This window comes from Amaranthus tricolor, chromosome 6 (assembly GCF_026212465.1).
Source record: "Amaranthus tricolor cultivar Red isolate AtriRed21 chromosome 6, ASM2621246v1, whole genome shotgun sequence".
Classification (NCBI taxonomy): Eukaryota; Viridiplantae; Streptophyta; class Magnoliopsida; order Caryophyllales; family Amaranthaceae; genus Amaranthus; species Amaranthus tricolor.
The window spans coordinates 22,732,734-22,757,886 of NC_080052.1; the positions used below are offsets into that span (position 1 = coordinate 22,732,734).

At 36.0% G+C, this 25,153-nt stretch overlaps 2 protein-coding genes across 6 annotated transcripts; both read left to right on the forward strand.

The window, feature by feature from the left end:
* Positions 1-1,122: 1,122 nt before the first annotated feature.
* On the forward strand, positions 1,123-5,244 carry LOC130815140 (serine/threonine-protein phosphatase 7 long form homolog). Of its 2 annotated transcripts, none has more exons than XM_057681501.1 (3): positions 1,123-2,918; positions 4,159-4,578; positions 4,657-5,244. In XM_057681501.1, the coding sequence occupies exons 1-3, from the start codon at positions 2,898-2,900 to the stop codon at positions 5,173-5,175; spliced, it is 960 nt and encodes a 319-aa protein (XP_057537484.1). In that variant the 5' UTR covers positions 1,123-2,897; the 3' UTR covers positions 5,176-5,244. The 2 variants fall into 2 exon arrangements, with proteins under 2 accessions (XP_057537484.1, XP_057537485.1); XM_057681502.1 differs by lacking the exon at positions 1,123-2,918 and adding an exon at positions 3,410-3,908 and having other exon boundaries at positions 3,996-4,578.
* Positions 5,245-5,623: 379 nt separating this feature from the next.
* LOC130815862 (calcium-transporting ATPase 10, plasma membrane-type-like) lies at positions 5,624-25,049 on the forward strand. 4 transcript variants are annotated; one of them, XM_057682370.1, is made up of 35 exons: positions 5,624-5,714; positions 5,854-6,057; positions 7,975-8,091; positions 8,176-8,215; positions 8,395-8,504; positions 8,811-8,942; positions 9,038-9,127; positions 10,503-10,572; positions 12,372-12,442; positions 12,581-12,664; positions 12,746-12,823; positions 12,907-12,978; positions 14,369-14,452; positions 14,543-14,625; positions 14,711-14,819; positions 14,897-14,952; positions 15,341-15,383; positions 15,470-15,553; positions 16,101-16,238; positions 17,264-17,329; positions 17,401-17,499; positions 18,102-18,212; positions 18,656-18,826; positions 19,221-19,280; positions 20,103-20,267; positions 21,530-21,646; positions 21,776-21,874; positions 22,010-22,147; positions 22,274-22,374; positions 23,296-23,341; positions 23,437-23,571; positions 23,926-24,033; positions 24,115-24,206; positions 24,356-24,453; positions 24,547-25,049. In XM_057682370.1, the coding sequence occupies exons 2-35, from the start codon at positions 5,893-5,895 to the stop codon at positions 24,549-24,551; spliced, it is 3,237 nt and encodes a 1,078-aa protein (XP_057538353.1). In that variant the 5' UTR covers positions 5,624-5,714; positions 5,854-5,892; the 3' UTR covers positions 24,552-25,049. The 4 variants fall into 4 exon arrangements, with proteins under 4 accessions (XP_057538353.1, XP_057538351.1, XP_057538354.1 ...); XM_057682371.1 differs by having other exon boundaries at positions 5,626-5,766; XM_057682368.1 differs by having other exon boundaries at positions 24,356-25,049.
* Positions 25,050-25,153: the final 104 nt, after the last annotated feature.

A 25,153-nucleotide genomic window follows, 5' to 3' on the forward strand; every position in this document is an offset into this window, starting at 1 on the left:
ACTTGTTCATTTTCATCCTCATTTAAGGTATGAATATAACCCTAATTTTTTTCAATTTGCAAATTGATTTTTTGTTCATTATTGTTGTCATTTAAAGTTATAAATACATTGATTGTTTGTTACATTCTCTTGATTTCATGATTTAAGCTTACATTTTACACATTTGTAGTTGAATTTTATGATTTAGTTTGTATGCATATAAAGTGTTTGATGAAATGCTTTAATGAAACTTTATTACTTTGTAGGGTTAGTTTAATGGTTTTAGTATATATTAATGGTATTTTTAGCTTTATATTTGAATTGAACCTTCTAATAAGTGTTCTAATACTTTAATATCACAAATTCTTGTAATCACATTTACACTTTCCTTACTCATAATCAACAATAAAGTGTATGTGAAATCATATGAAAAACATGTTTGTGTTTGCAGAATATGGATCATTATCCCGTTATAGTGTATTGGGGTGGGGAAGTAAGTTATACTGGATCCGATGTTGTGTATAATGGAGGATTAAATACAGTGATGTTTATCCATCGTTAGAATACTAATTTTGAGGTGTTTCATAGCAAAATCTGTGATGTAATTGGTTGTGATCGCAACTCTTTTATGTTAAAAATGGAGATGAAATATCCAGTGACTGAGAAAAATGTGTTAGTCCCGATTAAGAATGATGAAAGCATAAGGGCTCTTGCTTATGCGGCATCACAAGCCCCTGAAACGGCAATGAAGGTTTATGTTAAATTGGTTGCAAATTTGGATAATGCGAGGGAAGTCATGACTAGCATGGAACTTCCAGAATCAGGCCCTAGTGTACGCCATGATACATTCACAGAAATGTTAAGTAATCCAAATTATGGTAATGAGCACTTGAATGAGTTTACCTCTCCAACTCATTCACGTGGCATTGGTAGTGGTGTGATGAACACCTTTTCCACGAGTCACTTGGGTAGGCGTAATGCGAACGAGGTTGACTTTTTAGATCAGGAGGATGAGAATATTGATTTTGATTCAGAGGAAGATGATGAAAGAAGAGAAGCTCTAGATGCAGCGATTAGAGATGGTGCTCCATCTCAAGACTGGCTTAGAATTAATGAGGTTGATCAAAAATTGATTGATGCATGGATGACCTAGAACGATGACAACTCCATGAATGAAAATGGAGACTTTAGGATAGGGCAAGAGTTTAGCTCCTTAGACCACCTAAAGAAGAATGTTAAAGCATTGGCGATTTCTAACAATAGAAACTTCCGTGTAATTGAGTCGAAGCCTTCAAAGTACGTTATCCAATGTACTAATGCGGAGGATATAGGTTGTGAATGGAGGATGCGAGCTATTATGACCGCCACGGGAACATTTAAGATTGTGCGATATAAGGGTCATAATCAAGATTGCTCGGCACATTACAGTGACGACCATCCCCTCCTTAGTTCTGAATTTGTTGCTGATCTTATCGTGGATATGATCAGAGTTGATCTAGCGTTCAAGGTGAAGTCAATCGTTAATTTTGTAAAAAATAAATACGGATTTGTTATAACATATAAGAGAGCTTGGTTGGCAAAAAATAAGGCTATAACAAAAGTATTTGGGAATTGGGATAAGTCCTTTGAGGAGCTTCCAAGGTACCTGCAGGTGTTAATGCAGTCTAATCCAGGAACAGTGGTGCAATGGGAAGTCCAACCGACAATGGATCATACCAGAGTGATGTTTCAGCGAATTTTTTGGGCTTTCGGACCATCCATTAAGGGTTTTCCCCACTGTCGTCCCCTTAAATCTATAGATGGTACACATTTGTACGGAAAGTATAGAGGCACACTTATGATTGCTATGGCGATAGATGCAAATTCTCAGTTGTTCCCACTTGCCTTTGCCGTTGTGGAGGGAGAGAGCAACGATACATGGTGTTGGTTCTTGGATTGTATAAGGCATTATGTCACTAAGAGGGACGGCTTATGTGTTATATCTGATCGTCACAAGGGAATTTTGATGCAATGAATAGAGTTGGAAAAGGTTGGGAAGAGCCATTTACATTCCATCGGTTTTGTAAACGTCATCTTGCTTCGAACGTGCATAAGAAGTTCAAAAACATAGCAGTTAAAAACTTATTTGGAAAAGCTTCAGAACAGAAAAAGATTCGGAAATAGAATTTCTACATGAATCGACTTAAAGAGTTTAATGAGGACGCGTATAAGTACTTAGTGGATGGTTCTATTCCTGAGCGCCAATGGACTTTGATTCATGATGGTGGGCATCAATATGGATTGAAAACTACAAACATGTCTAAAGCGTTTAATGGCGTAATGAAGGGGGCCAGGTCACTCCAATCACTTCATTGGTTAGGATGACATTCTTCCAGGTTAACGAATACTTTGCCACAAGGAGGGATTTAGGGAGAAGCAAATTAGAGAATGGACATATGTATGCCAAAAAACCATCTAATACGATTGATAAGAATGCTGAAAAAGCACGCTTTCATAATGTTAGGATATTGACACAGTACGTGAGATATTTGAGGTCACCAATGGTTGTGGCAACAGGATAGCATGAAAAGGGGGAAAATGCTACATGGTTGACCTTATAGCAACATCATGCTCCTGTCAGAAACCAACCATGTTCAAGTTACCGTGCTTACATGTTCTTGCAGTATGTCGAGCTCGTAACATTTCGTATGATGCTTTTGTGGACCCTTCGTATCCACATATAAGAAGACCTTTATACCTGTTCCAGACATGTTCACCTGCGATCCTTAGAATGGTCCTACAGTTGTTCCAGATCCCTCAACTAAGCGTGGAAAGGGTTGTCCGCGATCAACTCGTATACGGAACGAAATGGATGAACCGTGGACGCGTCCTCGTAACATATGTAGCTTTTGTGGATTTAGTGGTCATAATAAGAAAACATGTCCTCGAAGGTCAACAAAGTATGTTTTTTTTTAATATTTTGTAATATCATGTTGAGTCTGATAATATTTATGTGAATTTTATAATACTTATGTATGTAACAACGATAATGGCGATACCGGGCCCAGTTGATTCATCAGTGCTTACGCTTCAGGCGACACATAGGAGCTTAGCTGCCTGGGAGGGCACCACTGCCCAGTTGGTTACTCGTCAGCCCTACCAGGTGAGTACGTTAGATTAGGAGTGGATGACAGAGTATTAGAGGTAGTGGAATTAGCTGGTTTTAGATACATTCATAGGTTGTTGGGCGGGGGTTTAGAGCTCAATCGAGCTCTTATCACTACATTAGTGGAGAGGTGGAAGTTGGAGACTCATACATTCCACCTCACGGTTGGCGAGGCAACGATCACGTTGCAAGACGTGGCAGTTATAATGGGATTGCCCATTGAAGGACAAGCAATGATAGGTCATGGAGAGGGAAATTGGCCAGCATTAGTTCATGAGCTACTAAGGGTTTGGCCAGAAAACCCTCAAGACGCCATACAGCCGAAGATCATCATTGGATCGTCATTGAGGTTGACTTGGCTCATAGAGCATTTTAGCGCGCTAGAGAATGACGCGGATGATATTACGATGGATAGACATGCGCGAGCGTACATTTTGTACCTGTTTGGATGCATCTTGTTTCCAGACAAGAGCGGTGACTCGGTGCAGTTGATCTATCTCCCTCTACTAGGAGACTTAGAGCGGGTAGATGAGTATAGTTGGGGAAGTGCTACCCTAGCGTATATGTATCATAATTTATGTCGAGCATCTCGTAAGGGTGCCAAGGACATTGGAGGCTGCTTGATGTTGTTACAAATATGGTCGTGGGAGCATATTCATATAGGGAGGCCTATAATTAGGACGATTCGACCTGCTGGGCAACATGATCAGGAAGATGACGCGGAGGATTTTGAACCGGTGTTAGGTTCACAGCATCGTCGTGGGATGGATCCTTTAGCAGTAAGGTAGCAACACTTAATTCACTGTTCAAATTCAAAATTTCACTATTTTATGATACATGAAAATATTAAGCAATGTTCATTTGTATGCAGCTGGCTTCGCGTATATCTTTCGAGGTCCCACTCTCCACATACTCTCGTCTACTACAGAGACGAACTTGATCGATAACGGGACGAGCATGTTATTAACATTTAGTATTTGTATTAGTTATGAATAAATTGTATATATTACTGAGTATATTGATTTCTATTACAGATGACATGGCAGCCTTACACAGCGGCTAAGATGGACGCTCTGCCACACATATGTACATCGGGCCACGAGATTTGGAGATCGCGTTGCCCACTTATTTGCTTTGACATCGTCGAGCTATATCTCCCGGATCGTGTCATGCGTCAATTTGGTTTGGAGCAGGTTATTCCGCATGCCTGTGACACCCAACCTCAAATACATGCGATTGATCAGAGGACTGGGGACAAGAACTACGTCGTACGACATAGATCGCATGTTGACGCGTGGAATGACCGAGCATCTCGTTTGGTTCGAGGAGATAACTACACTGGTCATAGCTCTGGTACGTACATGAATTGGTACAGGCGTATCTTCATATTACGCCTAACGAACACCACATTTGCGCTGCCAGGATCACATTACCATCCGACATCTACGTTACTGGTACGTCTTCTTTTAACACTCATAACATATATTAATACTTTTATGTGATTCTTTTAACAATATAATGATAACATACAGGCTGAGCGCATCCGATCGGTGCTCATACAATGCAATGACACGATTCAAGGGGCCGCTACATCGCCAGTTGATGTGGGGTATCGGCTATGTTCTCAGACCCTTGGCTCCATTAACGCGTCATTGACCGATGCATTGAGTCAGGCGGGGTATGAGTATCTCATTCCGACTCCACCGATCATTGGCGAGGTAGATGACACATTCCACACTCCTCCACGGAGTTTGGACCACCGAGGTAGCTCTTCCGGAGGATCAAGTATTCGGTCCACAAGAGGTCGCGAGTGTTCATCTACTCGAGGTCGGTCTTCCAGATCCCCATCGACATCCGGTGCTATGTCGTCATTCGTTCCTCCAGCTTCCATGACCACTACTCCTCCACATCCATCGCCTCCGCAAAGGGTCATCACATATCAGCATGCTAGTCAACGACGAGCTCCTGCTCTTAATGTCATTGCGGAGGTTGACGAGTATACACCATCATCATCCACCGGTGCACAAAACAAAAGGGGCCGGAGATTGTAGTTTAACAAACTTTGTATCAACTTATATGATTTGAACTTCTTGTATCACTTTCCATAATTGTAATATATCTTCGAATTATTTTCATGATTAATGGTTTCAAATCAAGCTGGTTCGTAGTTGATTATTATGGAATAGATGGTATTGAACTAGTTTAATGCAGGTTGCGCTAACTATATGAGAATTGAAAGAAAAAAGTAAAACGCTGGATGAACACAGACCAAACCGCCAAATGAGAAGGCGGTTTGCATTAAGGACAAAACCGCCACATGAAATGGCGGTTTGCCAGCTACTTCATGTGGCGGTTTTATCCTTAATGCAAACCGCCGTCTCATTTGGCGGTTTGGTCTGTAATATTTAAAAAAAAAATAATTGCCACGTGGACGGAAATATGGGAAATACTTTTCCATTTCAGGTAAAGTGGGAATTATTATTTTTTTTTTTTTGGCAAGGGAAAAGAATCCCTAAGTTTGAATTTAAAGAAACTTCAGTAGAGTATTGCTACCAAAAGAAGGTAACGAAGCAAGTGGTCGACAAGGAAGGTTTGATTCTCTTGAATTCGATGTAGTTCTTTATTCAATCCTTCAATTAGATGTAAAGCAATCTTTTTAATTGAATATTTTTTATTTGGGATTCCTTTTTTTCGTGTTAAATTACCAAAATGATTTTACTCAAATGCAGTGGTGTCATCTCTCCTGCGACAGTAATACAACAAGTATTATGGATCAACAAGATGATTTCAAGGGTTCACCTTACCACCGACATCGTGATGTTGAGTCCGGTGGGAGTAGCCGATATCCTGATTGTTCTGAAGAAGATAATTTTAGTCCTTTTGATCTTACTACTACTAAGCATGCTCCTATTGAACGTCTTAAACGTTGGAGGGTATTCTTTTTTTTCATTTTGGGTCTAAAGATACTGATTTCTACTAATTTTTTTGTTACTGTTGCATTAGTTTGTTAGGGATTTTTAGTTAATTTGTTTTGGGTTTTCTAAATCTGGATTTTTTCTTTTTGGTGAACCACATTCTTAGGTTAAAGTGTTTTAAATTTGATTTAAAAACCACTGATCTATTATTCTATTTTTTTTTTTAATAAATCTAATTTTCTATTTTAATTTGATTGAAATGGGGAATTTAAGAGTTTTATTTATTTATTTATTTATTTATTTTTATAGGGGGTAGGACAGCAAATCCCTATCGGCAAGGAGGAGAGAAAATTAATCTTTCCTTTCACGAAGATGGAATGGAAAGTTTCAAAGGGTAAAAGGGAAATCCTCAACCAGTAGGATAACCCATGATTATCGGAGATCTAACTAGTAAATGAACTATTTTGTAGGAACATTAATTTGATAAATTACAAAAATTCTAACAATGATATGATTTTTTTTGGAAAAATGTGAGAACTTTGTAGTGTATGATAACTTGGAATGGTGTATGAAAATATTATATTGAGAATCAAGAGATATAGGGATGAGAGTTGATTGGTGTGAAAATATCAGTCTTATTCATGGCTCTTGATATTCTTATGTTCCTTTAGATGTGTCTTGGGATGGGTTTTGCTGGTTTCGCAGTATACAAAGGTTCCTACCAAAACTCATGGCTGTAAACTGGGATATGCATCTGTGGGCAAGTGCTTTGTGTCAGTTGAAAGTGGGTGAGAGAGTTGATTTTCTTCCCTACAGAAGAGCACATTGATTTGAGGTTCATTTTCTACAATTGGTTTAGCTTATTTTTCCGAATGAGGCTACCAAAACTTATGGATGTAACTGGGATATGTACCTATGGTTGCCGGAACCATCCTAGAGGGGAAGTGCTTTGTGTCAGTTTATAGCAGGTGAGGGAGCTGGTTGCTGGAACTAGCCATTAGGTTTTCTGTTGGCCTGAATCAATCTCTCATAACATACTATGTTCAATGTCTTGTACTTTGTTCTGGTGTTATGCTCTTGGGTCCACTCTTAGTTTTAAAAAGCATGCCTAAGGCTAGTGCCTTATGTGGGCGATGGAAGGTAAGGTTATGCGAGTGCCTCAGCGGTTTATGGCGCCTAATAGAAAGCGCCTACGAGTGCGTTTTGGTCTTAGCTTTAGAAGAAGTCCATTTGATGTGAGACACCCACCACATGTTTTATGTTCTCTTCTTTATTTTATTTATCTTTTCTTATTTTTTTGGATTATCTTTTTTTTTGCGTTAATTTTTTTTTCTGGGTTTTTGGGCGTATCAAACCAACAAGTTAGTACCTTCACTTGCGACCCTTAATGTCTTCGGGCGCCTCACACCTTTTAAAATTTGGGTCAACAGTCCATTTATGTCATATGTTTCACTATGTTGATAAGTATTTCCTTCGTTTTCTTGTAAGTTGCATCGAGAATGTTTGACACTTTCTGTAAGAAAATGTTTTAACAATTGTAGACACCACAAATTGATGGTTCGATGAATTTCTTATTATCAACCATAAGGATAAAACTTGAAATTCACCCATAAAGTTTCCTTAACCGACAAAATGCAAAACAAACAAAAAAAATTCATTTAACGAAAATTTGCAAATAATAGAAATGGCGGAAGTATATGCTTGGTTGTTCACTCTCATTTGGGTTAGTTGGGGGGCGGGGGGAGAACAATGTCAATAGAAGCTAGAGAACTGAAGTAGGTTGAGTCAGGTAGTAAGGCTTTTAATAGCAATTTGGTTGCGTAGTGAAGTAGCAATATGGTGGTCATGTATGTTGCTACTTGTTGCATGTAACAATGTATGCGATGGTTGACCATGATTGACTCACAGAATGTATCTGTATCTAATTTTCTCCAGCAAGCAGCACTTGTTTTAAATGCTTCTCGAAGATTCCGTTATACCTTGGACTTGAAGAAGGAAGAAGAGAAAAAAGAAATAATAAGGAAGATTCGAACGCATGCGCAAGTTGTACGGGTATGTTTTCAAACTCTAAGCATGCCTTTTAATCAGATGAGGCCATTGAAAATTGCTTTTCATTTGTATCTTTTGCTCTCGTAGGCTGCAAATCTTTTCAAGGAAGCTGCAGAGAGATTAAAGGGTAATATTCTTGTCATAGTTTCATAGGTTTGCAGTCTCTCTGTAGTGTTACTATGGTTTTTTGAATGTTGTATTTCTTTTCATGTATCCTTATATTTCCCTTGAAATTTTCTGTTAAGTGGCTTGTTCTATCCATAGTGCTCTATAAATACTCATTCTTTATTTTTTTTTATTTCAAAGTTGCTCAAGAGTTTCCTGGTGCTCCACGTGGTGAGTATGGAGTTCATCAAGAGGAACTTGCTGCTATGTCAAAAGATCATGATTTGTCGGCTTTACATCAATTGGGTGGGGTAAGTTTGTTGCTATTCAATCTCAATATTTATAATTCAAAATATTAATATAGATGATTTATCGCTAGTTTTATTTAGTGGCTGCAAATGCACACAAATTTAGGGCTCGCTTGGTATTACTGTGGTTCTGTGTTTTTTGGTTTTTGGTTTCTAAAGTCATGTGTTTTTTGGTTTTCTATTTTTGGTTTTAGTTTTCAAAAAAAACTAAAAACAAAAAACAATAACAAACTGGCCCTAAGTATTCTTAAAAGATAATTTTAGCTGTCTTATTAAATTTCATCTCACTTTACACGTTTTCTATTTCAGGTAACTGGGTTGGCAGAAAAGCTTATATCAAACACAGAGAAGGGGATCCCTGGCAATGATGAAGATGTGCTCCAAAGGAAAAATGCCTTTGGACCAAATACATATCCCAGGAAGAAGGGGCGAAGTTTTTGGGTAAGTTCTTCATTTTTTGTTGGATTTAGCTCGTGACATTTTAATGATTAATGATATACAAATATGTCTTGCAATTATTTTCTTTCTTTTTACAGCGCTTTCTTTGGGAGGCTTGTCAAGATTTGACCTTAGTAATATTGATGGTGGCTGCTGTGGCGTCTTTGGCTCTGGGTATCAAATCAGAGGTAAATGCATCTTGTGGCTAATAAATTCTAGTTGATTCATATTTCTTGCAATTGATAACAATGCTCTCTTAAAAGTTCTTTATATGAACTTGTTTTATAATTCATTAATGCCATCAAGTTTAAGGTGTCCTCGTGAAAAAAAAATTATTTGTGGGGTTTTTCACTTACTGAGCTGTGTCTAGCAAACAATACTAAAAGATGGATATAAATGTGGTCGCGGACATGTTTGTGAAAACGGTCATTGTCGCGGAAAGCGGTTGTAACGGAGTGTGACGCTCGTGGGCGACACGATGCAATGTTTTGGAAAAAAAAAATTATATAATGAGTATGATGATGATGATGATGATAATTGCTATTTTAATTGCACTATATGAGATATTTTTAGTGGATAATTAACTAGCTTATTAGTTGATTATTTTCTATATCGATCAAAATTATGGGATGAGTAACGTATTAACGAAAATTTAACAGGGAGATGCTATAAGAACTTTCTCTACAATTTGGGGAGATGCTAGATTTTTTTCTCTATAATTTCTTGACAAATAACGTTGTGACGATGAATATCGGGCGCTAAATGTTACGTAACAGTTGTTGCGATGGTTTGATGATGAAATTTATGCATTATTGCACTGTTATATATAACGGGATTCTTATATCACGACAACACTCAAACAAATAACATTACTATGTGACGGGCGAGTTTTTATTCGATGACACAAAGTATCTTCAAATAAGCTTTATTTTTATTTGTAAACTATTTTCAAACGATTACAGTCTAGGCTATTTACAATGAAAGACTGGGACAAGCCCTATATCAGAATCATAAGTTAAACACATCAAAAAGCCTCATGTAAAAGATAGAATTTTGGCTGTCCAAGGACAAAATTGTAGCCTCATAAAACTTAATCGTAAATTTCTAATATTGTTTCCTAAAATAATTATATGCATACACTATTAATTAAATATTGTTGTAAAATTGTCTTGGTATCAAGTGATATATTGTTGTAAAATTAGTGTTCATTATTGTTACCAATAATTAAATATTCCAACTAGTTGCAAATTTTGTCATAAGATGTTGCTGATAAATTTCTATTTTTTAATTCCTCAAATTTAATGGAAATGCGATTTTTTGGGGATTGTATGAAAGTTCCATTAGCTTAACCAGGATTAATTAATTGCGAATTTCCTTGCCAATTTTATTTGATTTTATACTTGATCTTTAGCATGTCGAGGTTTGAAAAGTGCAGAACTTGGCGTAATTTTGAAATTCTTTTTTCAATTTATGTTAAATATGGCTCCTTTTTCTTTGAACTATTGCTGATGTCAAATTTTATTCTTTTCATCTGGAGGTGTACTGATTTTGATCTTTCTATAGGGAATAAAACAAGGATGGTATGATGGGGGAAGCATTCTCTTTGCTGTTTTCCTTGTAATTATTGTTACAGGTATACTTTATAATTTTGTCCAATTAAAAGTCCATTAATTTGATTGCTATTTTCTGTTTTCTATGGGTTGGCAGTTCGACTAGATTGGAGTCCATCTATTGTTTTAATTAAGTCGGCGAGTAAGTGGAGTCAATGCTGAGGCTGAATCCAACCCCTGATATTGGATTTTTTTCATGAGGGTGTTTTTGTCAAATCAATATGACTTTAACATTTTATCCTTTAGAGGGAGAATGACTTAATGACCAAGTTACTTAACTTGTTGAGATTGCATGTGGAAGCATCGTAAAAACCATCTTAATAGCTATGCTAAAGTTGTGAAGTGTTCAATGATGGAGAACTTGGTTAAAGACTAGAGGTGATGTCCAAGGAAAGGTATTGCACAATATTATAAAACATGAGGTTAATGACAACCAAAAAACATTGCTCCATTTTAAATGAATAAGTATTAAATAAAGCTCGGTACCCTTGCCTTAAGATTGAATAGGTTATTGAGGTACATAATCTTTGATGTTCATATAACCTCTTTGTTTGAAGAAGATGGTAAAGATTTTTAAGTTTTAGGCGGACTTGAATTTTGGTAAATTTCTTTTGCACAAGGTATATGCGAGTTATCAATGCTGATAACGGCATTTACAAGTAACAACTTCCAAATTCACTGTAGAAGCTCCTCTTTTCAGTGACTAAGGACGCTGCTTTTATGTAACCTTTCTCTTATAATACCCTAAGGCTGTTTCCATATTTTAAATGACCCATATTGTGACAGCTGTTGTGTTTGCGAATTACAAGTTTACAACTAATGTTTCTTCGAGGTTAAATCCAACTGTAGCATCACCCAAGCCACAGCACTTTGAATGTGCTGCACAACGTTGTCCATTTGTGACAAGGATGCGGTTCAATTGCGATTGAAAGCTTGTGTGCGCACTACATACGCAAGTGCTCCTGTGATTGAATTGGAGAAATGTGCCTTTCATATACAAGCCCAATGCTTGGTTGGATTTTGACTTTTTGACCACTCACACTTAAAGGGAACAAGGGACTATAACGTTGAGTCAAGAAGAGATTTTCTTGAATACATCAATACCCTACAAAGTTGATCTATTACAATTTGATATTTCCTTAGCAGACATTGACACAAGCATAATAGTAAAGGTAAACTAACAGAAACATTTTAAGTTCCTACCCCGTGAACCGTATTGTACCGCGTTCCAGGTAATATGCAAAATGGTGTACGCGTAAGACCTTGAGTTGAACACGAATAGGTTCCAATCTACTTGGCACTTGTAATGGAGCAGAATAGTTTACAATATGAGGCTGACCTCTGAAGAGGAAACCAATTTGGTTACCTGTAGAAAAGATGGGTGCTTTGCAGATATTTATCTTCTTAGTTTATTGATTCAATGGGGATGCATTCCTTAATAATTGAATACTTAGTAGATAAAACTGTTTTTCTGGTATTTTTCTACATCCTGTTTTTTCTTTGTTGACCGAGTTTTCTACTTCTAGTCCTTTTTTGTGCTCTTACTTTTCACCCTCCATAAAGTCAAAAGTCAGAATATTTCAGAATTCATAATTCCTTTTGGGAGGATTTTCTTCTTTTGGTGCCTGACATGAATTTTGACCAGAACACATCCATTGCTGCCACTTCTGTTTGTCTGCAATGCCTTCATTTGCTTCATGCTGCGTGCCTATTTCCATTCTCGCTGATATCTTATGTGTTAACTCATCTAAGGAGATGTGAACTTATAACTTTTTTCAATGTGCTCGCATGTGTGGTAACCAACTTATTTTAATCCTTGTAGCTATCAGTGATTATAGACAATCTCTCCAGTTTCAAAATTTAAATGAGGAGAAAAGGAATATACACTTGGAGGTATTTATTTTCTTGAATTCATTTATTTTATATTAAACATGATAACTCGAGCTCGGGAATAATTCATAAGGTTTTCATCTTTTGTGACTTGGGGTATGCTAGAAACATAGTTTGCTGTTAACTGTTGTGTTCTTGTAGGTTATCAGAGGGGGTCGGAGGATAGAAGTTTCAATTTTTGATATTGTTGTTGGAGATGTTGTCCCTTTGAAAATTGGTGATCAGGTGAGGCCAAATATATTGTACCATGTGTTTTTTGATTGTGTGCTTCTTTTGTATGCTTATCTTCTCCCGGATTTGTTTTAGGTTCCTGCTGACGGGGTGCTTATATCTGGTCATTCGCTCGCCATTGATGAATCTAGTATGACTGGAGAGAGCAAAATTGTAAGCCTCTTCCTTTAGTTGGTGCTTATTTTTTTTAAACACAATATTTCAAGTGTTAAAAATTTTGATTTGGATTACTGTAGGTTTCCAAAGATGCCAAGTCACCATTCTTAATGTCTGGCTGCAAAGTAGCCGATGGCTACGGAACTATGCTGGTAAGTTAGCCTTGAATGTACTCTAAGGAGACTATTAGAACTTTGTTACGTAAATTATAAAATCAATAGAATCCAACAAGATCTATTTGGTTTGCAAGACTACATTAGATCTGTTTGTTTTAAAAAGAGTATTGTTGCATATACTCGACGTGTGAAGGATGTGGGATAGAAGCCCGAAGAATGTGTAATAGATTGGATCCATCATTGTTCGGCAAAACAATATTAAAATGGCAAGAATTGTGAGTATGACGTAATTAAAGTGAAAATGTAATGAATCTTGTATTACTGGACTCAATGATTACAAAGAAGATAGAAAATGTAAAGATAGGACAAGCATAGGCTTGTAGCTCTCCCAGGAATGAGTATGAACTCTCCAATGTGTTCACAATATTTTTCCGATGATCTTCTCTAATCCTCCCCTTGTTTAATTATATTATTTTCTGTAACTAACTCATATTAAAATACCCATAAGACCCTTATAACCAATACATAACCAAATGTTGATTTCACGAGTGCATGCTTATCATGCTAGATGGGTAGATTTTAAATAAAGAAGCACCAAATGTTGAATTACGTTTGGAAAGAGCTCTATTTGGAAGGTCTATTGGTGAGTTTTAGCAATCTACATATCCCAATGAAAAGAGTGTGGGTGAATAGGTTTTTCTCAATACCGTTGACTGGCATGTTGTAAGTTTGAGGCCTCAAGGGTTGCAACTAACAAGTTTGACGATGAAGAATATAATGGACTGGTCATGTTATTGGTGTGTAATTTAGGATAGCAGTATTACTTCATTAGGGTATAGTTTCTTTTGGGTTTTAAGGGTGCATTCCTTGTAAGTTGTAATTCCTGTAAGAGTGGACTGTAGATGAATTTTTGACTAAGGATATCCAATGTGGGGAGGACTCAAAGGCTTATCCATTCGATGAATAGTTATGTGATTGTTGCATAAACTTTTGTAGGTTAGCTATCTGATGAGATATGTAACTTTTGGTCTATTCGGAGACTGAAAGATGTTTAAAATGGTGTATCCTACTTTCTGTTTTATGCCGTGTGCCTGTGTTTGGGTTTGTTTATTGCTGGCCAAATTTCCTATACACATGCTTCAACTGGAGCTTCACTATACTTCTATATTTATCTCTAGAAAATGTATGTTCAAGGTGTCCTATTTTCTATTTAACACTTTGTTTTGGACTGTTTCTTTCTGGAAAAATATTTTCTGCACTCTTTAGTTTCTGTTGACTTCTATATTACCTTGGATATCAAATCTTCTTTCTGACATCCTCTTGTACACAACATTACTATGGGTCTATTTTTGTGAGTTGTATCAGACTTTTTCTGCATTAGGTTTTCAGTTTGGGCTAACGTGATAAATGTTTTTTGTGGTTTCAGGTCACAAGCGTGGGTATAAACACAGAATGGGGTATGCTTATGGCTAGTATCTCAGAAGACACAGGTGAAGAAACTCCATTGCAGGTAAAATTCTTGTAAGATATCTGTCACAATTCATGAACTTGCTTCATTTTATCATGTTCTTTTGTTAAAGTTTTTTTTTTATTTGTCCAGGTGCGCCTGAATGGCCTTGCAACTTTTATTGGTATAGCTGGATTATCAGTAGCTTTAGTTGTGCTGATTGTTCTTGTTGCAAGGTAAAAATTTGTTGTCAGGTTAATCCGATTTCCTTTCTAGAGCAGCATATCAGTATTAGAATATCATATGTTATTCTTGCTTTAGGTACTTTTCTGGTCATACGTATGATGTTAACGGAAATCCCGAGTTCGTAGGAGGAAAGACAAAAGCTAGTCATGCAATTGATGGTCTTATCAAAATTATCACTGTTGCTGTATGTAGAAGTCATCATTTTGTTCTTCATACGTGTGCCTTCTATCTATTGGGTATTACAACGTTTTGCCTTTCCAGGTGACTATTGTGGTTGTTGCTGTGCCTGAAGGTCTTCCCTTAGCTGTCACCTTAACGTATGTTTACTTGCCTTTATTTTTTGATTCTTTTATGTTGGCTAGTTAATGGGTTCCGTGTTTTGGTTCTTTGGAGTGTATCTATTGCAATATTTTTTTATATATTTTAATTGCATGGATAGAGGGGAAGAGAGAAGGTTGCAGGATTCATGTGTGGTTCTGATTTTTCACTTCACCATATTGCGGACGAAAGAAATAAGTTGGTTCCATACTTCATAATTATATAAGAGAAAGGCTGAGCATTGACAAATAATTTATAGAAACCAAAGAGAGGCTCTTCTATTTCCAATATCTATCATCTTCAAATTACTTTTGTGTTTGTCAATTGTGTAAATTAAATTTGTGTTTCTGGTTGACTTAGCTCAATTTTTGGTAATACCTTTTGCAGTCTTGCTTACTCAATGAGGAAAATGATGAGGGACAAGGCTCTGGTTTGTATTCAAACTTCTACTTGTATGAAGTATCAGATAATTGATTTTAATATTCTGTTATTTGATCAAGTGTTATTTTATTATAGGTTCGTAGGCTTTCAGCTTGTGAAACCATGGGTTCTGCAACTACAATATGCAGTGACAAGACCGGAACTTTGACCCTGAATCAGGCAAGACTGTCATTTAGTCGAGTTATTATAGTCTTATGGATGCAATTCCTTTTGTTTGTTGTTTATGAAATGGATAATCATTAATAGAACATATGATCCTGAACATGCACTTGTTACTGTCATTTAGTTGAGTTATTATAGTCTTATGGATGCAATTCCTTTTGTTGTTGTTTATGAAATGGATAATCATTAATAGAACATATGATCCTGAACATGCACTTGTTACTGTCATTTAGTTGAGTTATTATAGTCTTATGGATGCAATTTCTTTTGTTTGTTGTTTATGAAATGGATAATCATTAATAGAACATATGATCGTGAACGTGCACTTGTTACTGTCATTTAGTTGAGTTATTATAGTCTTATGGATGCAATTCCTTTTGTTTGTTCATGAAATGGATGAACATCAATAGAATATATGATCCTGAACATGCACTTGTTGAGGATGTGTGGCTACTTTATTTGGGTGCTTGGGATTATTTCAATATTGAAAGAATTTATGATGTACTTGTTGCAATTGATGTTTAATACTCATTATTTCTTACAGATGACTGTTGTGGAGGCTTATGCAAATGGCAAGAAACTAGATCCACCTAATAATGCTTCATTGTTGTCTCCTAAGTGTTCCTCTGTACTCGTTGAGGGCATTGCGCAGAATACAACTGGTTGTGTTTTTCTGCCCGAGGTAAGATAGAGTATTTTTTGTGTCTAATGTATTTTCTATTTTAAATTTCCTTTGAACCTTGCTTATATCCCTTTGATATTTTGTGAATCACAAGTTATATTATTATATTTTGAATAAAGAACTTGACATTATTTAAATGAAACTTGGAAAGGATTGTTTTTGTGTTTCTAGTGATTTTAGTTAAGCTGGGATTGGGACATCAAAAAATAATTTTCATTCCATCAATTACTGTGTATATGTGAGCATGAAATCCATTCATCATAACTGGCTCTATTATGAGTGTTTCTACTTACTATCACTAGTAGGATTTTTTTAAGTAATCCGTCCTTTAGTTGGCAAATTTGATAGCATTGAACTAGCCTGAATTCAATGTAGTTATTGATTAGTGTCAAACCGTTTATTGATACTTTCAGTTCTACCCTTTGATCAATCGTTAGGCATTGGGTTAGTTGCAAAATTGAAATATGGAACATCGTTTATTTTCTCTCCTCTTTCAATCAGTATGTCACAGTTTTTACTGTTTTTGCCCTCATAATCTGAATTGTGTCAAATAAATGATGAAACTTTGCTCAAATAATACTAGATGTTGAATTATGGTTTTCTCAATGTGTGGAAGGGTCAATGCTTTTTAAGGCTAATATTTTCAAAATGGAGGATCAATGACTTAACATAGGACAAGTTGATGACAATTCAGTGCTATCAATTGTAATAAGTTCACACAAGAAAGTTCAGGGACGGTTGGTTTAGACAAGTTCAAATAATAAGTTCAGTTAATTCTGTTTAGGATAAAAAAAAGTGTAATTTGGGTCATAAAATGCCCCATAAGTGTTTGTATTACATAGTAGAATCACTAAGATGTTTCCATGTACATTTTTAAAAATTTTGAATGCAGGGTGGGGGTGATGAGGATATATCTGGTTTACACTTAGGGGTGAAAGCCTCCTAAGTGCAAGTAGTTGTTATTGTCGTTACATAGTAGAATAATTAAGCTGATATCGTTTGCCTTTTTTCTGCCGTGAATGCAGGGTGGGGGTGATGTCGAAATATCTGGTTCACCAACTGAAAAGGCCATTCTTTCTTGGGGAGTAAAGGTATTTTACATTCTTATTCTTTCTTAATAAGTTGATCTTTTCTGGCTAATTTTTTTGTTTTAAATTTACAGCTTGGAATGAACTTTGAAGCTACAAGATCAGCATCTACGATCATCCACGCTTTCCCATTCAACTCAGAGAAAAAACGAGGAGGTGTTGCAGTTAAAACAGTAAGTTTTTGACACAGTTGTGTAACTAAGATGAACATGTAAATGTTTTCAATGAAGCATCAAGGTGGTGTGTTGCTTTCTTTTTTGATTTTAGAGAGAAACCAAAAGCAAACAAAGAAACGAGTGACCTGACCCCCCCCCCACCCCCCCCCCCCCAACGCGCAAAAAGCAATTTAAGCCCACTCAGGTGGAACCAATGGGGGAAATTATCCTGCACATGAGATTTGAGCAGTACTTAATTGAGAAGTTAAAGGTGTTGTGCCAGTTTTACATCTGGTTAAGCCTATGAGTGTTACACAATGAGAGCACTTTTTCTTGTAAGAACTTGGAAAAAAATGAACAGATCGAAACAAATAGATGTAGTTAATTCCAAGACTTCCCACGTGTAAATGGCATGCTCCAGATTCCAACATTCTTATCTAAATTCTTAGGTGACTTAAAGTCGGTCTACTAGAATTGTACCTGGTTTCTTCCTTGGTTTTACTTGTTTATACTTTCATTTCAAAGGAGAATGGGTACTAGATTATATGACGATTCTTTTTTATTTACATATTATGTGTCAATAGCATCTTATAATTTTTCTTTTCTGATGTACTTTGTAGCCTGATTCTGAAGTTCGTATACATTGGAAAGGAGCTGCTGAAATTGTCTTGGCGTCATGCAGCAGTTATCTGGATGAAAATGATTCGCTCACAGCACTAGATGAGCATAAGGTGATCTTTTGGGATTAAGGCTTTTCCATTGTTGCGTTGTACAGAATCTAACAATCCTAGTTCTTTCTGATGGTTTTGGATTCTCTCAATATTCTTGGGCAGAAAATTTCCGCTCCCCTCTCCCTTTTTTTATCTTAATGCAAATTAATAGTTAAAGTAGAAGTGTGAAGAAGATTGTTGGGTGCTCCCTTTTGGTCTAACATTTCAGTATACAAACATATAATATCTAAGTTCTGAATATAGGATATTATCCCTTGTTTTGTAATTAAACAGAGTGATGACCATATATATGAGAAATTGAGAATGATGGCCTTATTTGTGATTGTCAGTGAATGTGATTTGTAAGATTGTCATTTGGATGTTACTTTTAAGTGTGTGCATGCTTGCATGCATACATATTATTTCCTGATTTGTGTTTTCAATTGGTTTTCAATTCTTTGCAGTTGGCCTTTTTTAAGGAGGCAATTGAACAGATGGCTGCACAGAGTCTTCGTTGTGTTGCAATTGCATATAGATCGTACGATTCCAATAAAGTGCCGTCTGATGAAGATCAACTATCTCACTGGGTGTTGCCAGAGGATGATTTGATTTTACTGACAATTGTTGGTATAAAGGTACCCGATATTTTTGAATATTTACTAAGTAATTCATCACCCGCGAACTTCTATTCTGTGAGATAATATTGGCGTCACGATATGTGTCTGTGTAAAAGTATAGTTTTGGCTTTGTGCACGCTAGTCTATGATGTTGAGTTGCTTGCATTTAGCAGTTCAATACTGTGAACTGTATCAATATCGTTGGGGAATAGCTATTATTTTAAAGTTGCTATGTATGGACATGTGTTAACAAGTGCAAAACATTTGCTCACAGTGTAACAAATCGAGTCTGCTTCATAAATCTATTTCTTGTTTGTATATATAGGTTATAGGGGTGTTGGTCATAGTGTGGCTGAATGCCATTATCTTTCTAAGATTTGATCAATTTGATGGTTAGCTGTATTAAATGCAGGATCCTTGTCGTCCTGGAGTCAGAGATTCGGTTGAGTTATGCAAAGCTGCTGGAGTGAAGGTATATGTAGTTGTAATTTCTTCTGGTGCCTGATGAAGCTGATTTTTTCTGCTTGGTTTGCATTGTTAATCTATTAGAGCCTTAAAGAGTTGCAATGACTAGTATTTCCTGGTAACATTACATTAGGACCTCATGAGTCTGCATTTGATTTCTGTTTGTTACAAAGCTTGGGGTCCTGGAAAACTAGCCTTTTGCAGTTGACTTTTGAATGAGATATCATATCATACCTCTATTTAATGAAATAAGCCTTTACTTGAAAAAAGGCCTATTATGACTTGTTACATTCGTAACTAAACCTTTATTGTGTGCTTGAATATTGCTGATCTGGTCCGATTTTTTAAAATTAGTTTGACTATAGTGGAACAAATTGTGCGGGATAACAAGCATGACTGGTCTATCTGGCCTTATAATCAAATCTAACTTAAATAAGAACGAGACTAGAGTTCTGGAAATTATTTGAAGAGCAAATACTCTTTATTCCTTCAGCACTCTTTTAGATGCTTTGCATTTACATGATATTTATAATAGTCCTATGCTTAATTTGTGCACTTTACTAGTATGGTATGCCACATCTTCCGTGTCTAATATGGCAACTGATTGTGGGATGGTCAATAATCGGTGTTTACATAAGTTTTCTGTAGCAATTATGTGTAGTTCATGTTTCTTTTTTTAATGTGATTATTCATCTTGCATCCATTGTACATGTACTTGTTTTCGCGTGCTTTTTAGAGATGCACAAAATATGACTTTATTTATTCTAGCTGAGCTAGTATTCTACCGAAGGCTGTACCGCAAGTGTATGATGAAAGGTTTTTTCTTCAGGTGCGCATGGTCACTGGAGACAATCTTCAGACTGCAAAAGCAATAGCTCTTGAGTGTGGCATCCTGTCTTCAGATGCAGATGCTAATGAACCAAATTTGATTGAGGGAAAGACATTTCGTAACAAATCAGAAGCTGAGAGAGAAGAAATTGCAGAAAAGATATCAGTATGCATCATTACCTTTTCTTTTAAAAAGAAAAAACCTGCATTTATTGCCTTATAAAGAAAATTTTGCGAACAAGAACCTTATGTTTATGCGCTTTTAAAACTATAGCCTCAATGTTTCATTTTTGCAAACTATAGCCTTTACCCTTTTCTTTTACCTTTGACCTTGACCTAAGTCATTTACAACTAACTCATATTCCTAATTATACCCCTTAACAACCTTCCTACCTTCCTCTCTACCACCACCTCCACTCCTCACCATAACTCCCTCTCCCCTCCATCATTTTCTTTCTCCTCCTTCTTCAACCTTTCCTTCCATGGCAACAACCAATAAAATTCAAAATCATGATTGTAACAACTTAGAAATCATATTCACGAAAACCAAATATCAATCATTATTTTTCTCTCTGCTCCTTCTATTACCCATTTCAAACTAAATCCAAGGAACTAATTGAATTCAAATGACATTATAATTGAATCCCGAGCTTTTATCCAAATTATTTTGATCTCCAAATTATGTCGTTAATTAGTAAAACCCCTCAAATCAATATAACTAATTATCAAAACCTTACATCAATTTAGGCAATAGAAAAGAAAGGTATTTTATTAATTAATGAAAATAGAAAAGATGGTGGTGGATGGTCACGGTGGTGGTCGCTGCTGTAGGGTTAGTAGTAGCTTGGCGAGCCCAGTTGGTGGTGAACTTAATCCCATTTTCTATTTCTTGCTTCTCTGATCTAATCTCATAGCTTGACCATAATTCTCTCTTAACGCTTGCTTCTCTAATCCAATCTGCACTGCCCAATTCAATTGATGAACTTAATTCCATTTTTAGTTTAATTTTTATGCATTTATAGGAAAGGTTGGAGTAGGAGGAAAGAGAAAATTGTGGAGGGGAGGAGGAAAGAGAAAATTGTAGAGGGGAAGAGAGAGAAAATGATGGAGGTGGTGGTGGTAGAGAGGGAGGTGGGAAGGTTGTGAAAGGGGTGATGTTAAATGTAAATGGTTGAGTTAAAGTCAAAGGTAAAAGGGAAATGTTAAAGGCTATTTTGAAGATAAGTTATTGGTTTCTAGTGAAGTGGATGTATCTATGTCGATTTTTATAACTTGAAGGCTGTAGTTTGCAAAAAGTAAACTTTGAGGCTATAGTTTATAAAACGACTAAACTTGAAGGTTTAGTTTGCAAATTATTCTATAGAGAATTCAACTAGCTACATTAGTTAACAACGACTTAAAAAAGTAACTTTAATTATTGATGTACAGGTTATGGGAAGGTCTTCGCCCAACGACAAGCTTTTGCTTGTCCAAGCTTTGAAGAGAAAGGGTCATGTTGTAGCTGTTACTGGAGATGGAACCAATGATGCTCCTGCATTACATGAGGTATGGTGTGATTCTATAATTTTGAAATACTTCATTGCCCTCTTTTCTTTTCTTTTTTTTTTCTTTTAGCAAATTGTATTCAACGTGATTTAACTAGATTATTTTTGTTTTTTTTTTTTCCACCTTTAGGCAGACATTGGTCTTGCTATGGGTATTGCTGGTACAGAAGTAGCGAAAGAAAGCTCAGATATCATCATATTGGACGATAATTTTGCTTCTGTTGTCAAGGTAGCTGTCACCTATATTTTAATATTGTTGACTTGATGTGATGTGGTTAGGAGCTATGGTTTGAAAAAGTTTCTTTTTTTACTTGCATATATGCTTTATTTCTTTGGAATGATGATGCACTGCAAACTTTTTCAGGTTGTTCGATGGGGTAGATCTGTTTATGCAAACATCCAAAAATTCATCCAGTTTCAGCTTACAGTCAATGTTGCTGCCCTCGTCATTAATGTTGTTGCTGCCTTTTCCACTGGTGATGTGCCACTGAATGCTGTACAGGTATCTCCTGTTCTTTTCATCCTTGCTTGTATATGTGCCATTGTGGAGGATTTGAAATAGTCATTAAGACTTGCAAAAGAAAATTTGGACGACTTATTTTAGTGATATTGGGTTTATGCTGTGCAGCTTCTTTGGGTCAATCTGATTATGGATACTCTTGGAGCACTTGCCTTGGCTACAGAACCACCTACAGATCACCTCATGCACAGACCTCCTGTTGGTCGAAGGTTTGAACTTTGAACTGGAAGATCTATATTTGATATGTTTGGTTTAGAGCAGGAAACTTTTTGTCCATGCTTGTGCATAAATCTTGTCTCTTCAGTGTGTTCAATGATGCGTCTAATTGTTTGTAAGATTGTTGCACTTGGGAATAATTATCTGTTACTATTTGTTAGTGACAACCTATATGAATCTTGTCAGTTGTGGTTTGAAGGAAGCAATACTTCGCATTATGGATTTGTTGAAAAATTAATTGCTGATTAGCCGAATTTAAGAAATGATATTTATGCTAGCTATGTGACCATCGAATCCTGTATTGGAAACATTTCGTCGAATTCCGTTTCGAAAAATTTGTCTCCCAAACTCTAGATTGACGTTTCGGAAACTATATTTCCCAAATGTTTTTTTTTCAAGCCCAACACCATATGTAATACCATAAGCTCTTTTTTTTCTTGTTTTTCCTTACCTTTTTTTTAGTCATTTCTTTTCTTACCTTTTTTACTCATTTTATTTTTTGCTGTACAATAATGTACGTACATTTCCTACGTTTTTTAAGTTTCCAAAACCCTAAAATTAACGTTTCTCTTTTCTCATTTATGTTTCCATCAGATGAATTTCATTTCAGGTAACTTTGTTTGTGACAAATTATATAGTCCTTTATAGTGCTTTATCTAAATGAATATTCCGGGAGTTGACCGTCAATCTTTATAACCGAATGTTTACAATTTGGCCCTTATGTTCTATTTTTCCTTGTGTTGGTCTTGCTGATTTGGTTAGTCACACACCACATCAAGTGCCATTAGTTGTTCAATGTTATTTTTATTTTTTACTAAAATTACGTGCTTTTTCTAAGACCTTTTTTTGATGGCTTCTACCGGGGAGCAATTCATTTCTCCTGGTATATTTATATGTATTATGTTATCTTGCAGGGAACCTCTTATAACAAATATTATGTGGAGGAACCTATTGATACAGGTCTGTTTTTACCTATCATTGTAAAAACTGCAGATAAACTTTTATCACAGTAACAGTTGATAGTCAATGTAATAACTGTTGTTTTGGAATTATAGGCTATCTATCAAGTGATTGTTCTGCTTGTACTCAACTTCCAAGGTCGAAATATTTTACGTCTGCAACATGATTCCACTCGACATGCTAACAGAGAAAAGAACACAGTGATCTTTAACGCGTTTGTTCTTTGTCAGGTGAGCTATAAACTCAAGAGTATTTTCCTTTATTTTTTATAGTGCAAGTTTCATGTTGGTTCATGAATGTTTGTTCTCGACTACCTCTGTTGTATAAGAATTTAAAAGTTCATGTGCAATTTTGGTATGGTTTGAAATAGATGTACATTGAAGTGTTGGTGTGTGCTATCTTGACTCATTGAATGGAATAGTGTTAGACTGATCTTTTGAGTACTTTGATATGGACTTAGTGTTAAACTAAACGGAACTTTACCGAATGGATTTAGAATATAAGGTTGAGAAGTATGGACCCTATATAGGGGCTAGATTTGACTTTTGATTTACGGTCGCTTATGAACTTTGAAAATGTTGCAGATATTCAATGAGTTCAATGCTCGTAAGCCTGATCAACTCAATATTTTCGATGGTGTTATTAAAAACCGTCTGTTCATAGGAATAGTTGGACTAACCGTGATACTTCAGGTAAGGCTTGTAAAATTACGTGTATATGCATTATTAACAAGCTCTGTTGCAAAATATATTTTGGTTTGTTAAATTTGACAGATCATTATAGTAGAGTTTCTTGGCAAGTTTGCCAAAACTGTGAAGCTGAGCTGGCAGTTGTGGATTGTGTGCACCGTTATTGGTCTTATCAGGTTAGTTTTTACCCTTGCCAGCTATTCCTGGTTTTCTTGCATTGTCTAAGCTAGTCCTAAAGTCTTCTGATATCTATTTACTTTTCCATTAGCTCTAAATAATGTGCAGTCGGTAATCCTTTTTTTCCTGTGCTACTTTCTCAAACCAGTTGGCCACTTGCTGCTTTGGGCAAGTTGATACCTGTACCAAAAACACCATTAAGCAAGTTCTTCAAGCGATGCAGTTGTCATCGGAGGAGTCGACGTAGTAGGATATCAACATTCTCTGTTAATTCTGTTGAAATCGCTTTGAATATGTATGTTTTGTATGATTAGTCAAATATTTGTTGTCCGATTTCAGGTTAGAAGAGTTTGGATGATAAATTTTCTACACAACTAACGATAGAGACGAGCAACTTGTTAATCAAAAACTTGTATAGACTTTTTGAATATTTTGGTGGTTGGCATTCTCCTGAACACCTCTTCATGACTGTTGATCAAGTTTTTCAAGTTGTAGGTGTTGATTTCTTGGAGTTTTAGCAGCGAGTTCTGTTTCAATGAAATTATCTTTTGTGGCTTCCTCATTTGTGAGTGTTGAGAGAGCTCTCTGCAACTGGATGGTCTCAGGAAAAGACTAATTGTTACAGTTTTACCTCTTTCTAATTTGTCATGTACTAATTACTGATATCATACATCTCAGGATCATGGATTTCTTTTGTGAAACCAAGAAAGGAATGTTTATATTCTTTTTGTTAGAATCTCTCTTGGGGTCATATGTGAGTGCATTTGCTATTCCTTCACTATCTGTCTGATTGTTGGTAGTAAATGATAATTATATGAATTTTATGTATTGTAAATTTTCATGAAGTGCATTTTGATATTTTCATGGTGATAAAACCATGATTATAAAAAGGTTTTTTTTTTATTTTTCATTATTATTTATTGTTATTTTAAGGTCTGAATTGATC

Excerpts from the sequence above, each read along its gene's own strand:
- LOC130815140 (XM_057681501.1), top strand. The coding sequence starts at position 2,898 with ATGTCCTCGAAGGTCAACAAA. Across the intron at positions 2,919-4,158 it reads TGTCCTCGAAGGTCAACAAA|ATGACATGGCAGCCTTACAC; the intron begins GTATGTTTTTTT and ends TTTCTATTACAG. Across the intron at positions 4,579-4,656 it reads ATCCGACATCTACGTTACTG|GCTGAGCGCATCCGATCGGT; the intron begins GTACGTCTTCTT and ends GATAACATACAG.
- LOC130815862 (XM_057682368.1), top strand. The coding sequence starts at position 5,893 with ATGGATCAACAAGATGATTTCAAGGGTTCACCTTACCACCGACATCGT. Across the intron at positions 12,979-14,368 it reads ATGGCTACGGAACTATGCTG|GTCACAAGCGTGGGTATAAA; the intron begins GTAAGTTAGCCT and ends TTGTGGTTTCAG. Across the intron at positions 17,500-18,101 it reads GAGGTGTTGCAGTTAAAACA|CCTGATTCTGAAGTTCGTAT; the intron begins GTAAGTTTTTGA and ends TGTACTTTGTAG.